Source organism: Sceloporus undulatus, chromosome 1 (assembly GCF_019175285.1).
Source record: "Sceloporus undulatus isolate JIND9_A2432 ecotype Alabama chromosome 1, SceUnd_v1.1, whole genome shotgun sequence".
Taxonomy (NCBI): domain Eukaryota; kingdom Metazoa; phylum Chordata; class Lepidosauria; order Squamata; family Phrynosomatidae; genus Sceloporus; species Sceloporus undulatus.
Window position 1 is genome coordinate 168,958,653 of NC_056522.1, and position 20,326 is coordinate 168,978,978.

General features: G+C 37.8%; 1 protein-coding gene across 27 annotated transcripts in view; it reads left to right on the top strand.

Moving 5' to 3' along the window:
* The window catches only part of PCBP3 (poly(rC) binding protein 3), a 96,290-nt gene extending 80,586 nt beyond the window's left edge, over window positions 1-15,704 (top strand). For 23 of the 27 annotated variants that reach the window (XM_042445687.1, XM_042445688.1, XM_042445696.1 and 20 more), the window contains 3 exons: window positions 5,729-5,781; window positions 12,330-12,499; window positions 14,792-15,704. In XM_042445687.1, coding sequence (XP_042301621.1) covers window positions 5,729-5,781; window positions 12,330-12,499; window positions 14,792-14,828 — 260 coding nt within the window. In that variant the 3' untranslated portion in view covers window positions 14,829-15,704. Of the gene's footprint in view, window positions 1-5,728; window positions 5,782-12,329; window positions 12,500-14,791 lie in introns of those variants that run through there. The other 4 variants (XM_042445705.1, XM_042445706.1, XM_042445704.1 and 1 more) reach the window with 2 other exon arrangements.
* The last annotated feature ends 4,622 nt before the right edge of the window (window positions 15,705-20,326 follow it).

The window sequence follows — 20,326 nt, forward strand, 5'->3', positions numbered from 1 at the left end:
CAGAACGCAGTGCGATAATCTTCTTTACCTAGATATTTTAGATTCTATCAAATTTCTTCTAGGCTGATTATCTGTTTCCTTACTTTTTTCTTCCTCAGCTGATAAGCTAACCACTTCCCCAGTTTATTTGATCCTTCAAATAATTTCTGTCTAATATACTTTAGTTTCCTGTGCATTTCCTCAAACAAAATTAATGAGATCTTCTGTTGTATCTTTTTAACCTCCTTTAAGAGGCCTTTCTTTTGCGGGGCCATTGTTTCATGCTCTTTTCTTCTTTAAATTATCTTACATTTCTCTACTTTTTGTGTTTTCTCTTTTTTGAGCTCACAACTTTTTTGAATAAAAAAACCTCTGATCACTACGTTGGAGGCTTCCCACATCATCTCTGGTGTGGTATCTTCTCTCGTAGAAAATAATTTTCTAAGAATTGATTCACTTTTTTTATTGACCTCTTCGTTAGCCAACATTGTGTCATTCAGTCTCCAACTAAACTCTCTAAGGCGGCTTACAGACCGCCCGTTTGAGGCGGCCTGCACCCACCCCTTTCCCCGCTGTATCGGGGCCTCAGCTGCCAGACCAGCAGCCTCCGAGGCCCCAATCCGCCGCTTTCCAGGCCGCGGGGAAGCGGCAAAAGGCCGCTTTCCCGCAGCCTGGAAAGGGGTTTCCTTGGGGCTTGACACCTGGCGACGGCAGGAAGGAGGAGAAAGGGGCCGCTTGGCCCCTTTCTCCTCTGCGTTGCTGGGTGCAGCCATGTAAAGGCTGCGCCCAGTGACGCAAACCCCAGAAGGATTACGCCGCGGAAAAGGTGCTCTATGCGCCCTTGCACGGCGCAAAGACGTCACGTCCGCACCGCCTCATTTGGAGGCGGCGCGGTCGTGACGTCGTAATGGCGGCGGCTGTGTGGAACGGCCGCCGCCATTTTGTGCGCATTCCGCACGTGCTAGAGTTCGGAGTGTCCGGAAAGGACGCTCTTTTCTAACCCTAGTACGCACAGAGTGCATACTATAACGGGCTTAAGTCTTGTTCTGTCAAAACAATGAGGCTATGATCAGAGAGCAATCTTGGGTTAACCTTTATATCAAAGACCTGTGAAACCAATTATGGTTTGCTAAAAAAACAATTGTGCAATTGTTTATTATTTTCCCTATTTTTTTCCAAATTATGTACACATTTTACCTAGTTTATGCATTTCTCCAATGACTCAAGTATGTTTATATGTATTTTTTTTCAGTCGTATGCATTTTAGCCACATATGTGTGCTTTTTGTGTGCATTTTATTTCTCCAAAACACCCTGTCAGCCTTGCAGATGTGCAAATTCTCAAGGCAAGTTGTGTTTCTTGTCACAATGAGTCTCAAAATGTACAAATTGCTAATAGCTATTTGAATCGAACAAAATGCTTTTGCATCCCTACCTGGCTTTGTTGTTTTGTGCCTTCAAGTCATTTCCAACCTAAGACAAACCTATCATGGGGTTTTCTTGGCAAGATTTGTTTAGAGAGTATTTACCATAGCTGAGGTTGAAAGATCAGGTGCTGAATCCAGTTGATAGTCCCAACTAGAGTGGACCCAGAGAATGAATGGGAATTATTAAATCCACATTTAATCCACTGGATCTACTCTAGTTAGAACTACTCTAGTTGGGATTAACAATTGCATTTAGTGTTGAGAACATCTTGGAATATCTACACTGTAAACCGCTTTGATCTATAGGAAAGGCGGTATATAAATAAAGTTTTTATTTATTATTTATTTATTAAAATCAAGCAGTACCTTCCTCTGTATGCCTTCAGATATAATTTTAAAATGATATGATTCAGATGATCCTTTAATAATAGGATGTTCATGGAAGATTCATAGGTGATTTAGATTTATTATCACTGGCTGCATCCATGCTGCAGAAACAATCTGGTTTGACACCACTTTAACTTTCATGGCTCAATGCTATGGAATTGTGGAAATTGTAGTTTGTTATGGCACCAGAACAGAGCTAGTCTCTTCCTTGGCCATGGAGACGAAACAGTTTAATTTTTTTCCTTACCTACTAATATAGTAAAAATTGGACGGGCGGAGAGACTTCTTAAACTGCACACTTCACATTTACTGTGTAATTATCAAATGACCTGGATATTTCCCTCTCCTGCTCTGCCTATCATTTCTTTTGCATGTTTAGTCAAAACTATTAGCTCAGAGAATGCAGTCTTCCAAGACATTGAGTATGTATTTGAAATTAAGTTTGTACTTTCAAATATGATTATAGAGTTTCAGAGAACATTAAGTTCAAATTGAGCCTTGAAGACTGAGTTCAAATGAATATCACTCAGATCAGAATACCTGACATTTCTTTGTAGCAACTTCCTGAGAGAAATGCTTTCATATGCACCAATGGAGACCTTCAGATCCCATAAAATGTCCATGGGCTGGATTTTGAAATGCCTGTTTGTACTGCAGCTGTAGTTTAAAAGTGCAAGTTGACAAATTCACAGTTCAAATCTAATGTAAGTGGGGCTGACAGTGTTTCAGCTGCGTCTTTTGCAGTACCTTTAGCAGTAATCTGATGGGCAGAATCAGTCTTCTGAAAAGCTTTACCTTGCAAATTTCTGCAGATCAAACTGCTTTTAATTATTTTTCTGACTTTGTAAAGTTGTAGAAATGGAGCCTATCTCGCTCCTCTTGGAGTCTGGCTCCTTTTGTCTCATGGAAGAGTTTGATGAGATAGGGAAGGAGTTATCTTTTCTAGACCTTTTTGCTTGAAAACTTTCATCTAGTGTGATTAACTATATTAACAAAAATTAAAAAAACAAGTAAATAACATACTCCATTAGGGTGCAACACTGTATATACCATGGCCACTTCATTCTCAAGCCCATCTACATGGAAATAGGTCCCACTAGTTTCAACAGAATGTGCTTCTAAATTATCAGGCTTTTCTAGATTGCAGCCCACTCTCTCTAAAAAAAATATGACATTACATTTACACGTACTTAATAAAAAAAGTTCAAGTAAGAGCTGTATTGAACTTTATTGTATATTTCTCACTATGGGTTTTCAATTGAATATAAGTCATTACATTGCAGTCAAGAGTTCCTTAGCTTGTTGAAGAAAAATCTCTGTCACCTGGTAGCCATAGAGTGCTATACTTACAACTTCCTTTGCTCTTTTAGCATAGTTTTAAAGTTATAGTTTTTTTACACATAATAACTTCAACAATTAGCCATGCTGGTCCATGAGATAAAAATACAAATTTTAGAGTTGAGTGATACCTTCTTTGGACTAGACAAAATGTGACGAAACAGTGCAAGCTTTTGTGTTCTTCAGAACTCTTTATCTACCTAGGTGATTTTAAAAAGGCAAGAGATAGAAGAAGAAACCGAAAATCCCAAACATTAAGGCAAATGTTATAACCATGGTTTGCATGTGGAGATTTATACAGTTAATGAAATAATCACTGGTAGATATTACCAGCACTAGATTTCACCTAGTAATTAATTTTGGGACAAAGGAGCAATGAAGGCTCCCAATTTCTGAAAACATAATTTGTTGTTCACATATAGAGAATAAATATAGACATGTTAAGAAAGAGCATACATGTGTACATTAGAGATAGAGATAGAGATATATAGTTCCTGCAAAAAATAGCCTATGGACTATGCCCTCAAATTGTCTCAGTGGCCATGATAATATGCAGTTTTCTAACACAACTCACTTCGAACACTTGAAATATGCTATATAAATATTGATTAATAATTATGACTAAGCCTGTTGGCCAAGAACATATTTTATGCAATTATGGAGTTGCTTTGTTGGATCCAAAAGGTCCAAATGGAAGAAAAATAGCTGCTAGTACATTTATGCAAATACTTGTGTAAGAGATTGCGTGAAAGCGTCCATGCAGGAACATGATAACAAGGTTTTATAGTATACTTCATGTTACCATTTGTGCAAGAGATTGTGACTGTCACTTAAAAAGAATACTCAGGTTTTATTTAGGCCATGTATGAATTAGTGTGCTGTTACATGTCATGTAAGAGTGGCTTATGTGTTTGTCAAGGAAGTGTATAAATTAATAGAACATGTCAGTATTATTTTTTTTTTAAGACACAGCTTTCAGCCCTGACGTCCCTGCTTTGGAATCTAAGCCCTGTAGGAAATTCATGCATGTTTGTAGATTTTTGGTACTGGGATTCAGAAAAACCCCATAAATTTTACAATCCCTGATTTACTGTCTTATAAGGTCCAGACGTCCTATCTTTATTTGTATTGCTGTTTGTATTACTTCAACCTAGACTTACTATGTAATAAATTATTTTTCAAACTTTTTCAAACTTCCATGGGGCTAAAAGGGCTTCTGCTCACAAGTTTTTCTGCCCAATTTTTGAAAATCCCTCCTTCCTCCACTGGGTGCCCCAGTTCAGCAGGATCCTCCAAGCCTGTAGGTGACATTTCCAGGGGACTGAAAGGGCTGCCATAATGGTCTTCTCTTAACCTAATTTCATGTGCTTAAATTTGAATTCAGCCCCCTGTTTACTGACAGCTGTCAGTTTTCATTAGAAGTTCTCCTCCTGAAAGATTATACCTTTGACCTTCAGGTCATGCACCTCTGGAATAATTTCATAGTAAAATTCAATCCTTGCTTTAAATTTTGTTTCAAGACTCAAACAAATCAATATGCTGTGAAATGAATTAGGTAGACGTTTTGGAACAAGCTTATCTGTCTGGGGCAACCAAAAAGGGCTGGATGAAAGGGCTTCAAGAATTTTTTGTGGAGTAGATTGCATCATTGCACTGCCTTTTCCAATCCTTTCTTCCTGAACAAGGAGCGGGATGCAAACTTTCAAACCCAGATTTTATCACATGCTTCCATACCCAGGCAGGAGGCATCCCATACCTGATCATGACATCCCATACCCAACCCAGACTTCTTTTGCACTTTTAAAAGAATAGGATTTCCCCATTCTTTGCAAGCTGCGGAGGAAGCCTAGATCAGGTATGGGATGCCACTTGCCTGGGCATGGAGGTGTGTGATAAAATCTGCATTTAAAGGTTTTCATGCCACACCTATCTTGGGAGGAAAAGAAGGGAAAGGCCAGTGTGATAAACTCCATAATCTGGACAAATTTGTTTCCTAAAGAACCACAAGGTCATGGCTAATAGTCCAAATGCAGATGGGCTGTATTTTTGCTCCATTGTTTATCTGCATTTTGAGAACTAAAATAGAAGCATAGACCATCTGTCAAGGAATGGTTTTTTGGTTATGAAATGGAGGCAGGTTAAAGTGAGCATAACAGTATACTACAGAATTCTCGTCTAGTGAACTCTGCCCATGATGATTTTATTTAGCTTAGCCGGTTTAATATGTAGTTTTAATCTTACACTGTTTAATCTTGTTTTAAGGGGGCATTATGTACATATGGATGTATTTTAACCTGTTGTAAGCCGCTTTGATTACCTGGCAAAAAGCAGGATAGAAATAAAAAGTTTATTTATTTATTTTTATTACAGAATTATCAATAATTTTATTAACCAGCTGGACAGAAACTTGCAGTGTAACAACAGGCACAATAGTAGTAATAGTGTTTTCCTTGTTATTTCACCAAATTGTGTTCTTCCCTTACCCCCTGGACCTGGTGCAATCTGAGAAATCGCAAGGTCTGCTGTTTGGGTGAAATGCCAGACAGTGTGCAGTACTTTCTTTTCAAGCTATAACCATTTTCCCTTGCATATGCTCAGGTTTGGATGCCAGTCCCCCGGCCAGTACTCATGAACTCACCATTCCCAATGATGTGAGTATCGCATCTCAATGTTCTCCATATCATTTTATAAAGATATTAGTCTACATCTCCACTGCACAATGTTTAAAAAGCCTTAACTGCAGCCATAGCGTGTCAAAGTGTTTGTCAAAATGTAGCCACTAAACTTTGAGAAATGAAATAAGGCACTGTGGAGGGGAGAGGTTGGCCTTGCTACCAGTCTGTAGTAATGTGGTACATGGGAAATTTGTTTAACATCTCTTAAAATGGTCCCATTTTCCAACCAAGAAGTTGTTGCCTCAGTGCCTCAAGGGATGAGAGGAGGAATTGCTTTTTCTTGCCAAGTCCAATCCAGATCAGAGCAGATATTTAAATCAGGCCAATATATTTTGAAACAAGTGAGCTGAAAAAAATTCTGGATCTTATTTTGTGGTGGGAGGGAAGGAAAGCCATAGAAGTGGTTTGTTTCTTGGTTTAGTTTGTAATGATGTATCATATTTTAACAGGAAAATCTTTGTGACATTATGTTCATCTGGATTCAAGGCCTTGGGATCAAACGCTTTAGACTCTGATATCTCTGGCACTGAGTAAATAAAAACTGGGGAATTCTCCCATATTCTCCATAGAGTCTAAACAACAATAAATAAGAAAAGATATGGAACAAATATACTTTTCTTTATTCGTTGCAGTTTAGAGAGGTTCTCATAGTGTTCTTATAAATTATTCCAATGGATTTAAATACAAGGAAAGAAAAATGCAAAGTGACTCCTCTGTCAGTCCATTCCAACTTAGGTGGCCATCTTCATTTCATATCTAAATCCACACTTTATAACTTGTCCCTGGAATGACTGGTGAAGATTCTCCAAAAAACACAATAACCCACAATTTCTAAAGACAGTGGAATCAAGAGTGGGGAGACTGCTGTTCTGATTAAAGTTTCCATATCTAAACAGATTCCTTAATTGTAACCACAAAAATAAACTAGAGGTGGGAATGAGGTGCATGTGCTCTTTCAAGGATGCTTTTGCACCACTAAATAAATAAACAAGATAGAATTGGTGGCAAAAGAAGAAAGTGACATCCTGGAAGCCTCCAGGAGCAGCAGTCTTGTCATTACATGTAGAGAGAGGATATTTCCATTGTGTCTCTAGGTACTTGTGAATCACCAAAGTGAATGAATGATCATTCCTGATTTTTGTGGGGGAGGCAGGAGTGTAATAACTGTGTTTTGGGTGGAAGTAGGCCAGATCAGGTCCCTGTGGACAGAATTGGCCCTTGGACTCAGGAGCTTGTCCACTCCTGCAATAAATTGAACAAATGTGGAAAATGCATATGTCCTTTAATCAAGATGATTATTATGTATCTGCTGATTTACTCCTAAATAAGTGTAGGAATGTTGCTTTGGAGTTAGGAATATAATTCCGTTCCAAATAGCAGAGGACATTGAAATAAAGAGGCATCATCCTTCAAATTTCTGCAGCTCCAGTTGAAATAACATTGGATTTCTGTAGTAACTGGTTGCTGGTGCAGCAGACCTGGATACTTTTCTACCTTTCACAAGGTTCATAGAATCATTGCTTTGAAAGAGAATGGATCGTCCATCCAGGCCAGCCATCTGTTCAATAAAGGAAAATCCAAACCCATGAGCATCCCCAGCAGAAAGTTGTCCAGTCTTGGCCTGTGGATCTGCACAGCTTGAGAGAAAGCACACTATTCCCACATGCAGTTCCATTGTTCTCCCATTCCTATTTTTAAGAGGTTTCTTCTAATGGTAGTATACCCTCCAGGAGCTTAAAAACTATAAATCTAATCTTTTCCTATAGGACAATAAAGAATAAGAGCTGGCTGTCTGCTATGTAGCAGTGCTTCACATATCTGAATAATGTATCATGCCACCCTCAGTCATGTCTTCTCTAGGCTAAACATACCTGTTTCCTTCAACCTTTCTCCATAGGACTTGTTTTCCGTCTTCATTGTCTGGCAATTGATTCCTGTTTAGCTATATCTTTCTTAAATTATCCAGAAATGAACACTTCAGTGAAATGTTACTGCAGTGTGAAATAAAATGTAAATATTGTTTTTCACAACTTGCAAATTATTGTTCTCTCAGTATAGCCAGAACTGCCATTAATTTTTAGCACCTATATTAAATTGTACAACTTTTGTTAGTAAAATGACTGATGGTTTTGTTTCTTATTTAGATCTATCACCAACCCTTGAAATATAATTATTTGATACTTAGATAAAATTGAGTTGATAAAATCCTTACTATCTATATCTAATGTAATGGGCTGATTTCTGGTGTATTTGATGGAGAAACAGTCCTACCTTTGGAGAAGAACTTGTGAAAGATCAGGGATGGGCAACTGTGGAAGGCAAGGGAGGCACATCCAGAACTTCTGTGCCTAAATAATAATAATAATAATAATAATAATAATAATAATAATAATAATATATCCCCAAACTCTCTGGGAGTATAGGGTATTTTGAGCCCAGAAGAGACCTTTTTTAACCATTGGAAATGAGCAAAAGATGATATTATTATTATTATTATTATTATTGTCATTTCCTGTTCATTTCCTATTTAAAATAGGCTTCTTCTGGGCATGAATGGGCCCAAGGTGGGCATAAAATGTTGTGCAAACATTTCCCTTGTCCCCATTGAACATTTTAGGAGTCATTTTTTTTAAAAAAAATTCAAAACAAAATTGTCCCCTGGGGGACCTGTGTGGCTCAAAATATTGTGGAAATTGAAATCACAGCACCTTGGAATGCATTTGGGAACATTCTGGAAAAAAAATGTTTGGAGGGGGGTTGGAAAAAATACTTTTTTGGGGAGGGGAATCTGTTTGCAAACAAAAATTTGACACCTGCAGGGCCCTGAAGGCCACAAAAATAGCCGTGGGGGCCACATCTGGCCCATACGCCACTTTGACTATCCTTGGGCTAGACTCATTCCAAAACATTTTAATACGTTACTTTTGCTTATAGCAGCTGTTGCCAAGTCAATGGAAATCAGGTATAATTGGCAAGTGCAGAAGTCAATGGAAATCAGAAAATGGCAAGTGCAGAAGTAATACTGGATATTGCTAGAGTATGGAAATTAACTCCATTCCTTCAGTAGCAGACCTCTGCCAAGATTGTTTGGAGTAAAGCTAATCTTTGTCTTCAGGTGACTGAAAATGTAGGTCCTTTGATAGCTGTCAGCACTAGGTGACATTAGATGAAAGAGGATGAAAGTGAAACATGAAAGGAGATGAGAGAGAACACCCCACAATTAGTTTAGCTCACCAAACTTTGCTTGGATCATCTTGAACATATACTGCAATTTGTATGAGCATAGAACCTTAGCAATGTCTACTTGAGTAGTGACAATGAGAGGATAAACTATGCAATACTGCTCTTGATCTACATCCAGTCATTAGTCCTAAAATAAAATAATCCAATTTAATCCATGGAAACCTGGAAACCTGGTATGGGCCAAGCAGAAAGGGAACAATCACCCCACCTTTTTAGGGCAAATATCTCCCTCTGCTTGGACCATACCCCAGTCTTGGCCAACAGCATTTGAATAAAACAAGATATCAATTTGTGGGACACTAATTTGTTCACTAAATCCCAGATTAAGTTTGTTGTAAGTGTAGAAGTAAGTAAGTCCAAGATTTATGTTCCTTAAATATTTCTTCCCAAGAACAGCCTGTGCTTCCCAGTTACCTAATGCAAGACTGTAGCTTGTCCAAGGAATATTTCTGTCCAGGAACCTTTGGGCAGCTGTGCTTCATGAATTATTTTTTGCAAACTTCTTATGGTTAAGACAATAAAAAATATCCACATTTCGCACAAAGCATGTTGCTAGAAAATGTGTCCGGTTGAAGTATCAAGAAGTGCTACATTTGCTCCAGTACATCCACGTGGAGTAACAGAAATAGACAATTCACTTTTTCTTCAATATATTTTGTCTTCTATTTGAATGTTTCAATATCTACAGTTTAGATTTTATAAAAACATTGCTCTGTCAATGCCAGTTGCATGTTGACAAATGTTCATGTTGACACATTCACAGTTCAGATCTATGTTTTGTCAATATTTTTATTGTCTTAAATATCATGCTAGTTCCAAGTACCTACCTAGAATATCAACTGACCTGAATGGCTAAGAGGGTAACATTTCTCATTTCATTTGTTACTAGTTTGTCCAGGGTCTGTAATCATTCCTATCATTAGTATTAGGACTGAACACATCATTACTGTTTTTGCCTGGTTACCCTTCTCTGCTATAGACAGTGGTATTTGTTAACCCAAAATGTTCTTAGGCAGTCTGAAAAGATTTGGAGATCTAAGAGAAATGCCATTAAATGGCTGTACAGGACTGAGCAAAGACCTTCCAAAATGCCATATATGAGCTGCTATCCTAGGTAACAGGAACTAGCCAACTAAAACTCAGCATAGATATTACATGTACTGAGACTGCTCCACAAACAATTACATGTTCAGAACTTTTTTGTATGACTATAGCTGATAAACCAAAGTAGTTGCTGTATGAGACAAAATAATGCTTTTTGTTTGATTGATTTTCCTGTTCGTAAAATGAGATATTGGCTTTCCTGGCCAGCATGGTTTAGAAAATAAAATAGCATGGCCTACGTAAAAGATAAGGAGGGATTGGTGCTAAATGAGATATGTGGGATAAGGTAACTGAGACTGAAGAAAGTTTCACATTTTTAACCATATCTCAGGTGACCTTTGAGAGTATAAATAAGTCTAATAGCAGTATTGGGTGCCAGACAATTTTTTTTCTTAAATGGTCTCCTTTCAGGAAAAAGCTCAAATAAATCCTCTATTTTACTTTAATAACTGAAACAGAATAAAGGCTTACCGAAGGCGCCCTATCACAAAACCTAAGGGAAAATATAATCAACAATAAATCAGGGATAGGTTGATCATATATTAACTAGGAAATAGTTTGAGTATGTATCTTCCTCAAACAATTTCTGATATCTAAACACTTGAGTTCATGATATTGTAATGAGCATCCCCATGCTTTCCATCTGCCCATAGTTTGGTGGTCCAGTGGATTCCCTTTTTTTAACCAAAGGTTAGTGGTCTGGTAAAGTACTTTGCTTGGATTATTTGTCCATTCTTAACTTTGGTTTTGGTTTCCACCTTCCTATTCTCTGCTTCTTTGTCAGACTTGAAACATTTAATTCAAATTTATAGGATATTTCTATTTCCACTGTAGTCAACAGGCAGGTATTTATACTATTCAGGAATCACACTTCATGGTTGGTTTTATGGGAAAAGTTAATGAGTGACTGGACAAGAAGAATCAATTACCTTCTCATCCCTTCTTATGGCCACCAGTCAAGTTCTGCTCCATGCCAAGCACCTCAGGGGGGATTGAAAAAAAAAGAAGATGGTACAGTTCTTACCATCCCCAGCTTTTCCATGGTGCTCAGCATAAACCAGAAACCCTTATTTCATTCTGGGAACATTAAAAGCTCAGATCTGAGAACATCTGTGAAGGAAGAAAGGAATAGATGTCATAGGCTGGTAACAATGGTAAAACAGTGGAAGAAAGGAATGGGTAAGCCCCGGTTCTCTAGCATAGAGTCCTCCAAAATGGGCATTGTTGGGAAAGTAGGGAGAGGACAGTAGAGAATCAGAGACTGAGCTGGCTGCATCTGAGATGAAGGTTGTGGATTTGGAGAGTCGCCATCTATGCCTTACAGCCCTTGTCTAAGTACTGCAAATTTTGCAACAAAATACAAGAAATACAGTGGTCCCACCACATTCGCTAGGCTAGGGGTGAAGGACCCCTGTGAATGTGTCAAAACAACAAATACAAAAATAGTATACTTTTTACCTAAGAGAACACCTCTCTGGGAATCTCCAGGTCCTCCAGTGCCAGATGCTGATCACAGAATCATGCTGGAGGACCTATAAACACCCAGATAAGTGTTTTCTCTAGGAACCTCTAGGTTCTCTAATACAACTCAACTCAATGGTCAGCTTCTGACACAGATACGTGAGAGGACCTAGAGATTCCTAGAGAGAGCATATTAATCAAAATCGCAATTAATCAAATCTGCAAAAGTCAAAGCCACAAATGTGGAGGGACAGCTGTATATTAGGATGCAGGCCCCTAAAGTCGTCTCAACTATTTGAATAGATAACACTCACTATATAGATAGAATAAAAAGGCATACTTATCTTTTGTACATACAACAGACTTGGTAGCTAAGCCTAAATCTGATTACTAGTCCAAATACAGTGGTTCCACTGAATCAGTAGTTGAATGGTAAGTCAACATGAATATAAATCCCATTGTTTCAGTGAGTATACTCTTGTTGGCTGTAGGAGTTGGACTTTGGCTATTGTTTCATAAAGTTAAATAAACCAGAGGGCTTTCACAAAGTAAAACCTGGGCAAGATCAATGTAATAGAACTCCTGGGTATTATAAAATGGCATAGGTTATAAAATGATTGCATCAGATATCTGACTACACCTACATTATAATATTTATTGTTTACAATTTGTAACACCAAAGGACTTGGTTAAATTTCTCTATGCCTTTTTTCTAGCTAATAGGCTGCATAATCGGACGCCAAGGGACCAAAATCAATGAAATTAGACAGATGTCTGGAGCACAGATCAAAATTGCCAATGCCACAGAAGGTTCATCAGAACGCCAAATTACCATCACCGGAACCCCAGCTAATATCAGCCTTGCTCAGTACCTCATCAATGCCAGGTGAGATTTTCTGAGACCTCATTATTTCGTTGCCCACTGAATTTCATGAACACTAAAGGAAGTGGGATATAAAGTGAGGCAGATTTTTATATGAACAGTGTGCCCTTGCCTTACACGGGGGATAATAATAATTAATAATTTGTTTTATTTATATACCGCTATTCCAAAGATCATAGCGGTGAACAGCAAGTAAGCTAATTTGCCCCCAACAGTCTGGGTACTCATTTTAGCAACCTGGGAAGGATGCAAGCCTGAGTCACGCTTGGGCCCTTTTGCTGGTCTTGAACTCGCAACCTTGTGGTCTTGAGTGAATGGCTGCAGTACAGGCATTTAACCACTGCGCCACCAGGGCTCCAGGGATCCGTTCCGCCACCCCCCACGTAAGGCAAATAGCGCGTATGCTCGAGCCCCATTGGATATAATGGGGCTCGTGTACAACGGTGGCGCCGTGTGCGTGCCATTATTTGTTCTTTTGCGCGGCTTTCAACGTAAGCTGAAAGCCGCATAAGAGGCACCCGCGTATGATGCGGGTGCACTGTATTGTGTTTTTAGTAATGAAAGCATGCAATTTACAAATATTTTTCAGTCTATGGTCATAAATATTTACAGAAAGTAAGGTCTTAATTATGTTCAAGCAAGACAATATGACAGCCATGTAAACTGAGTCCTGATATGGAGGATTGTAGTAACTGTTGTGCTATTTATCATAAAAGTATATGATCTGGAGGACTTCTGCAGTGATCATGCAGACTTAGTCCTGAGGTCACATGGGCTTGTGAACTAAGAGGTTAACAGATAATTTCAACCACCACCACCCATTTCACCTTTTAATCATTTCAGCTGGATATTCTAGTATTAATGTGTAGTGGGTTTCTTAAAAAGAGCAATGAAGAGGGAACTCCATAGCAGTTGGATGAGTAGAGGCAACAGTGCTTCAACAGCTTTTTATACATAAACTTGAAGCAGTGATTTCAGGAGGCAGCTAATTTCTGTAGTGACTTTCCAGAGAATTTCAACTTTTTGGTGCTGACACTATAGTTAAAATCAGAGATTTAAAACATAATTCTTTGGAGGAGGAGAATCACATGCAATTTCCAAATCAAAGATATAAATGGAAACAGAAGTTAGTTGAGGCAGGGGGATTAGACACACTCTCAGCTAATATCCCAGGCCATATCACTAGCAGACACCAACACATGAACCAAAATGAGTTGCCTTTATGAATCAAACTACTGAAGATTTTTTTTTTTTTAAAGATGAGAACAAGGGTTTAGAAGTTAAGAAAGCCAGCATGGTGAAGTGCTTTGAGCATTGGATTACAACTCTGGAGAACAGAGTTTGAATTCCAGCTCCTCCATGGAAACTCACTGGGTGAACTTGGGCAAGGCATACTCTCTCACCCTTAAAGGAAGGCAAAAGCAAAATCATACCCCTCTACAGAAACATTGCCAAGAAACCCCCACAATAGGTTTGCATTAGGCTTGCCGTAAGTCAGAAATTACTTCAAGGAAGTACACAATTTGTCTAAAGGAACCCAGTTTTACTCTGACTTTGGCAAAATTGGGTGTACATCCCTAGTTCTTAGTTTAAAAAAAAGAATCCAGTCAGCAAGGGAGCCCAAGTATAATACTGACATGGTTAGAACAGGCACTTTCATTTTGGTTCACAAATTGCATATATTCCATGCAATGTCAGACTTAAGTGTGCCCCAATTCTGTTTTATTGAAGGGTCCTTTCAGTCCATAAACCATTCTTGTCAAGTTCACAAGTGTATTATATTAAGTCAGAAAGCTCCCACATGTTTACCTGGTAATGTATCAGGCCTACTTTTGCTTGAAATAGTTTGCACAAAGGTTTACATTAACATTAGCCAGGGTGTTCACATACAAAGGGGGAAGAGCTGCGCTGTCCCCACTATCCATCTGCCCAGCTGCCCCCACCTCATGCACACATGCGCCTTGCAGCAGTAAAAAAAAATTGGGTAGGGAAAATTGCTCAGGGTGACTAAACACAGTTGTTAAAGCAGGGAATCAGGAAAGAATGTAGCTTCTTTGCCCTTCATGATGTAAACATTAGATGTCATATATCTTGCTATATTTGTGATTACAAAACTAAAGATAAGGGTGAAATCATACTTTCAAAATGATTTGTACTGTCCCTGAGCCACCCCAGTTCCATGTCAAACCGTATCTTGTGAAAGAAAGGTGCTGAATTCTTAGTTTGTCATCAATTTTTTGCATTTGTTCCCCCCTTCCCCTAACTTTCCTCTGTTTTTATCTTTATTTATTCTAGGCTGACATCTGAGGTTACTGGAATGGGCGCACTCTAAGTTCTACCCATCTCTGCATCAACTGACCCTATCAAGCCAATGACACTTCTTTCAGCTTCGACAAACTGTATATTTATTGCACACCCCTGATCTACCTTGGATATTTTTCTTTAATAACTAATACATGTATATATGTATGTGTGTATGCATGCGTATGTGCATTACACACATACACATATGTACACATGCATGTAATAATAAGTTTCTTTATGAGTTACATTTTGTGCTCCTGGTTTTGTTACATTTATGCTCCAGACCAGTCTGTGTTTCAGATGTACAGTGCTAATTATTTTAAATAGGTTTTGCTGGGGTTTCCCTTGGTAAGACTTCAGATGGAGGTTGTTCTCTTTAGTCTCTATTTAGCTCTATTTAGCTAAGATAGCTATCTTAGCATTGTCATTTTAAAAAATGCAGCACCTGTAGTAGTTCTGAGATCAGGCCTCATCTAGAGCAGTAGTTGCTTTGAAATAGTTATTTTTCTCAATTATTCCATTATTCCTTCCATTTTTGAACCTTGCTTGTCCTTGGCCTATCCTTAAAAAGATGTTTGAATCTATGTCCTTAGAATGTGGCATGGCTTCTCCCATTTCATGGTGGAACCAGAACATGCAGGAGCCAATGAGCATCAATAGGAGATCCTCATTGGTTCCCATGTAGTCTATGCTGCTTCCAATGTGGCACAGCCAAAGTAAGCCATTTTCATTATCAAGCAGAGAGCAAGGTAAAGAAACCTTTCATTAAATATAGAATTATTTAATAAATGGAGATAATGAAATTAAATTCAAAGTGTGGCAGGAACTCATGGAAGTATACTGAAAACAGCTGCCCACAGACTTTTGGATTTAGCTCAGGAAGCTCCAGTTTCTGTGAGCCTGCTGTGTTTGCAATTGTTTGTATTCAATAAAAGTCTGTGCAGCTATACTAGTAACAAGCTCTGACTTTGGTCTTGGTGTCCTCCTTCTTGATTTTCCTTGACAAACTCTTTGTATTATCCACCTCGTCTGTCTCCTTCAACTTCATATTTTTTGTTTGATAAGATTGGATTCAGTAGACTAAATCCAATGGAATACATCTGCTTCCATCAACTTAATCAGTGGTGGGGATGATGGGAAAGCAGTCTCCCCTCACCTCTACTGCCCTTCTCACACTCCAAAAATGTATTCTCAAGGGTAGGGAAACCCTCTGGAGCTATTTCTGTGTGCGCGCGTATGTGAGGAGAGTGGAAGTAAAGTTCAATTGCATTTGCACTGCTGAACCAGCACAACATGGGCTTTAAGCCAACAAATTTATTCATAGACGAAGTTGTCCTTGTTTTATTTTTTAATCTTCCCACCGTATTTCCATTTGCCGTGTTCCTGTTCCCTTTGCCTGATCTGAAGAAAATACTTCCAAGGTCAGTTATGGATGCTGAGCATCTTGAAGAAGAAACATCTGTGAACAATCCATTCCACTCTTAAAAGCTTACTAGAAGAAGAGAAATATATAAAATAATGGATCAGAGATGAGGAACAAATAAGGAGTAAGACAGTTGATAGAATTTACTGAGACAGGTCATATGCACCTAGCAAAATTTACAATTAGGGTAAATTCATTATCTCTGCATGGCAGCTGAGGAAGTCCGCATAAGCCACTTTGAAGCCATATTGGGAGAATCAAGTGCACTTCTGGATACTGAGTTCAGTATGGCTTTTCTTTTGACTCTTCATCAGCAATAGAAATGGGAATTTCAGTTACCATTGGCCTTTACATACTGTAGTACCATTTGGGTACCTAGAAAGAATAATTAAGCAGGGTGTGATTAAAAAGAAATTGAAAAATGAAAATGCAAACTTGTAAAAACTAGCTTTTATACAACACATAAAACTCTAGAGCTTATAGTCAGCAGTGGATCCAGTAGCAAGATTATGAGAAGTATAAGAAATATTAGTTCAAAATTCTGTTATTACACACATCAAGTAGCAATTTCTTAAAAAGGCACATCATATAAAACCATTCTTTCAATAATATCTTTGATAATATATATTTGAATGTAACATTTTCATCATTATTAAATTTGGTAAGGAACCTTTGCTTACAAGAAAGTTCAAATGTATGTAAAGCTGGGGCTACAATTCTTCAGGATAGACTATTAATTTTCTAATAAGTATTTTTTTATATTCTAAAAGCCTATCATGACAAACCATTTCAGTCATGACATTTGGTAGAGATAGATCATCTTTCATTTTTCTGTTAATGACTTAATGGAGAGAATTTTGAATAACAGGGTCGTGTCATGAAGGTGTTGAGTCTACATCAGTTTGTACAACATAATGTTTATGGTAAATCTGACAAAAGGGATGCAGAAAATATTCATGTGATAGGGTACTTCTTGATCCCATTATTCTGTGTAAATTTTATAGTATGATGCCTGCAGAAGAGATTGCCAGTCATTAATACAGCAGAGGAAACTTGAATCTACAAAATAACAGCAAAGATGTTAAACAAGTAATGGTACTGAGGCTGCTTCTACTTTTTCTTATAGGAATGAGCCAAAAAATAAAGAATCCAACACAGAACAAGGAGCATCCTTCAAATAAACCTTTTGGTAAAAAGTTGTTAATAATCAGTTTTAACATAAAACAGGTAATCTGGTAACAACAGAAAATAAATGGACAATTAAACTAAACTTAACAGCCCTAATTTTGGCAAAGGGAGGGAGTCCATTGCACATTTTCATACTTAAAGGGGAGCGATTGAACTAACTGGTTTTTCATCTAGTGCTGTTCCATTTTTAAATCCATTTTATTTATGCAAATACTTAAAAGTCTACCTTTACCTTGGGGTCTCAGGACAAAGTACAATAAAAATCAATTTTAACAATTTGCAAAAATGTAAAGCAGTAAGAGTAATTCAAATAAGCTGTCATATTATGACACATTGAAACAAGCCAATGTAAAACCAATTTAAACAATTTAAAATCAAGCAAATGTGCAAATTTGGATTAAATTAATTGGTTTCAAAGGTAAAATGCCATATTTTTGTGAGGTGCCAAATGGCATTAGCACTGGCATCCATCAAGTCTCTAAGGGCAGGGTATCCCATAATCAAAGTACTAAACATTATCCTCTTTTCCAATGACTCATGTCTCATATATGTCCAAAGTATGAGAGCCCCACTATAGTCATCTTGGCTTTTAGAGAGAATTCTGGCTTGATTTGTGTTATGGACCATTTTTTTGTCTTTATGGTGGTCCATGATACACACAAAACTAACATCTAGTACCACATTTCAATTGAATTGATTCTGAATCTACTTAACCAAAATTGTTCTTAAATGAGTCCTTTGTTTAATACAATGCTATTGTTTTTGTTTGTTTATTTGTTTGTTTGGAATTGCTGGAGTAATATGTCTAGGAGATTTGAGAAATACAGGGACCCTTGCTCTGAATTAATGTACACCACATGCTTCTTTTTTCCAGGACAAAATCCTACTGCCTGGTTGTGCGTGATGAGCATGCAACATAACTACAGGGAGAGGGGGTTAAAAAAAACACAATCATAGTTTTCTGGGCAATAGGTTATATGAAACAAATGAGCAAAAGCTATTTGACATAGATAATGTTAAATAAAAACAGAGAGTGCAAAGTAAAGGCACACCTTTTCAGACACAGAGGCTGCATCTGCACTGCAGCAATAATCCAGTTTGACACCATTTTAACAGCCTTGGCTCAATGCTATGGAATCTTGGCATCTATACTTTATTGGGGGACTAAGGTTAAATGACTAAAAAAACCATACAATTCCCAGAATTCCATAGCACTGAGCCATGGAAGTTAATGCAGTGTCAAACTGGATTATTTCTGTAGTGCGGCTGCAGCCATAGTTTAAACATCAAGATGATAGGCTATTCTAACAGACTGAAGATTATTTCTACATTATGGATGATCTTTAAATAATCTTCTCCACCAATTAAAGTGGAATTACATTGTTACAACAGTGTTGTTTGAAAGAGCCCCAGGAATTCTCGCATAATACATTTCAACTAGACTTTGATGAAGCTACTTTGTGGCTTCATATTTTGGCATGGTGTCCAAATCAAAATTTGGGAGGGGGAATTACAGAGAGTGACAAATACAGCAGTAAAAGAATTTAAGAATTAAACTGCTAAAAATGGTAAAGATTATTCTTATTTTACCGGGGGGAGGGGGGTGTTAAGATGAAAATTTGGAATGGTCCAAATTTCATTATTGATCTTTTAAACCCCCCCCCCAAAAAAAACCCCTTAATAATGTGTGGCTTTTAAAATCTATGTTAAATTTTAAATTAAAATTAAAATAAATTATAATTTTTTCATAATCATGTTGTAAGAAAACATCCAAGAATGAAAAAGGGATACTTACCTATGGATACTCTTGCCTATCACACATGCTGTATCCTGTCTTTCTCCTGACAGGATACATGCACATTTAAAGGTCAAAGACGGGTCTTATTGCATTCATCTGTGGCTGCCTGTCTGCAGCCCATCTGCAACCTGGGATTTTCCGGCAGATGTTCAAATATGGGATTTTCTTTAGACCTGAGTATACATCACAGGACAAGCTAGAGAAGCCTTAACAGAGGAAGATCATCAACAAATTCACTTCCATTCTTTAGAACTTACTTCAAATACGAAAGTCATCCACTTCAAATTTAGGGAGTACTTTTATTTTTATTTATTCGTGAAAATTCATGACCTCCAGCAGAACACAGAGAGTGGCCACTGAGAATAACTCACTGTGTACCTTCACTGTTTATATACAGTTGGATTTGGATGTTTATTCCACTGTGGCAGATGAGTCCTGGGATCTCTCCACAGTTCATTCGCAGTAAATCCAGGGAAACAGAGTTCCTTATTCAACCCAGATTCATCCTGGATTGTTTTCACAATAGAACAAAGATTTCTCATCCTGGCTTTATGAAATCAAAGAAAATGAGAGTAATGATTCCCAGGTTCTGGAAAGGGAGCAGTTTGACAATATAAAGAATAATAGAGTATATGTGATACATACAGTTTGACGTGGAACTGGGATGGCTCAGGGACAGTACAAAGAGTATTCTGAGCCCATGGTATCCCTTGGGGCTTGGTTCCAGGACCCCCAGGGATACCAAAATCCATGGATACTCAAGTCTCATTAAATACAGTGACACTGTAAAATGGTGTCCTTGATATAAAATAGCAAAATCAAGGTTTATTTTTGGAAGTTATATGTTTGGGGAATATTTTAAAGCTATGAATACTTGAATTCTTTGATAAATTATCCATGGATATGAAGGCTGTACTAAAATTGATTGCCAGAAAATAATTTCCCTTTCAAGATCATCTTGCAAGCACATTCTGAATTTGTGCTTGGAGGTAATGTGCCAAGAGCTGCAGTTGTTGTTGTTATCATCATTTATTTATACAGGGACATCAGTGTACATGGTGCTTTACATGAGAAGTTTACAATTGTTAATTTGACAGTTCCCTGCCCTAAGGCTTCC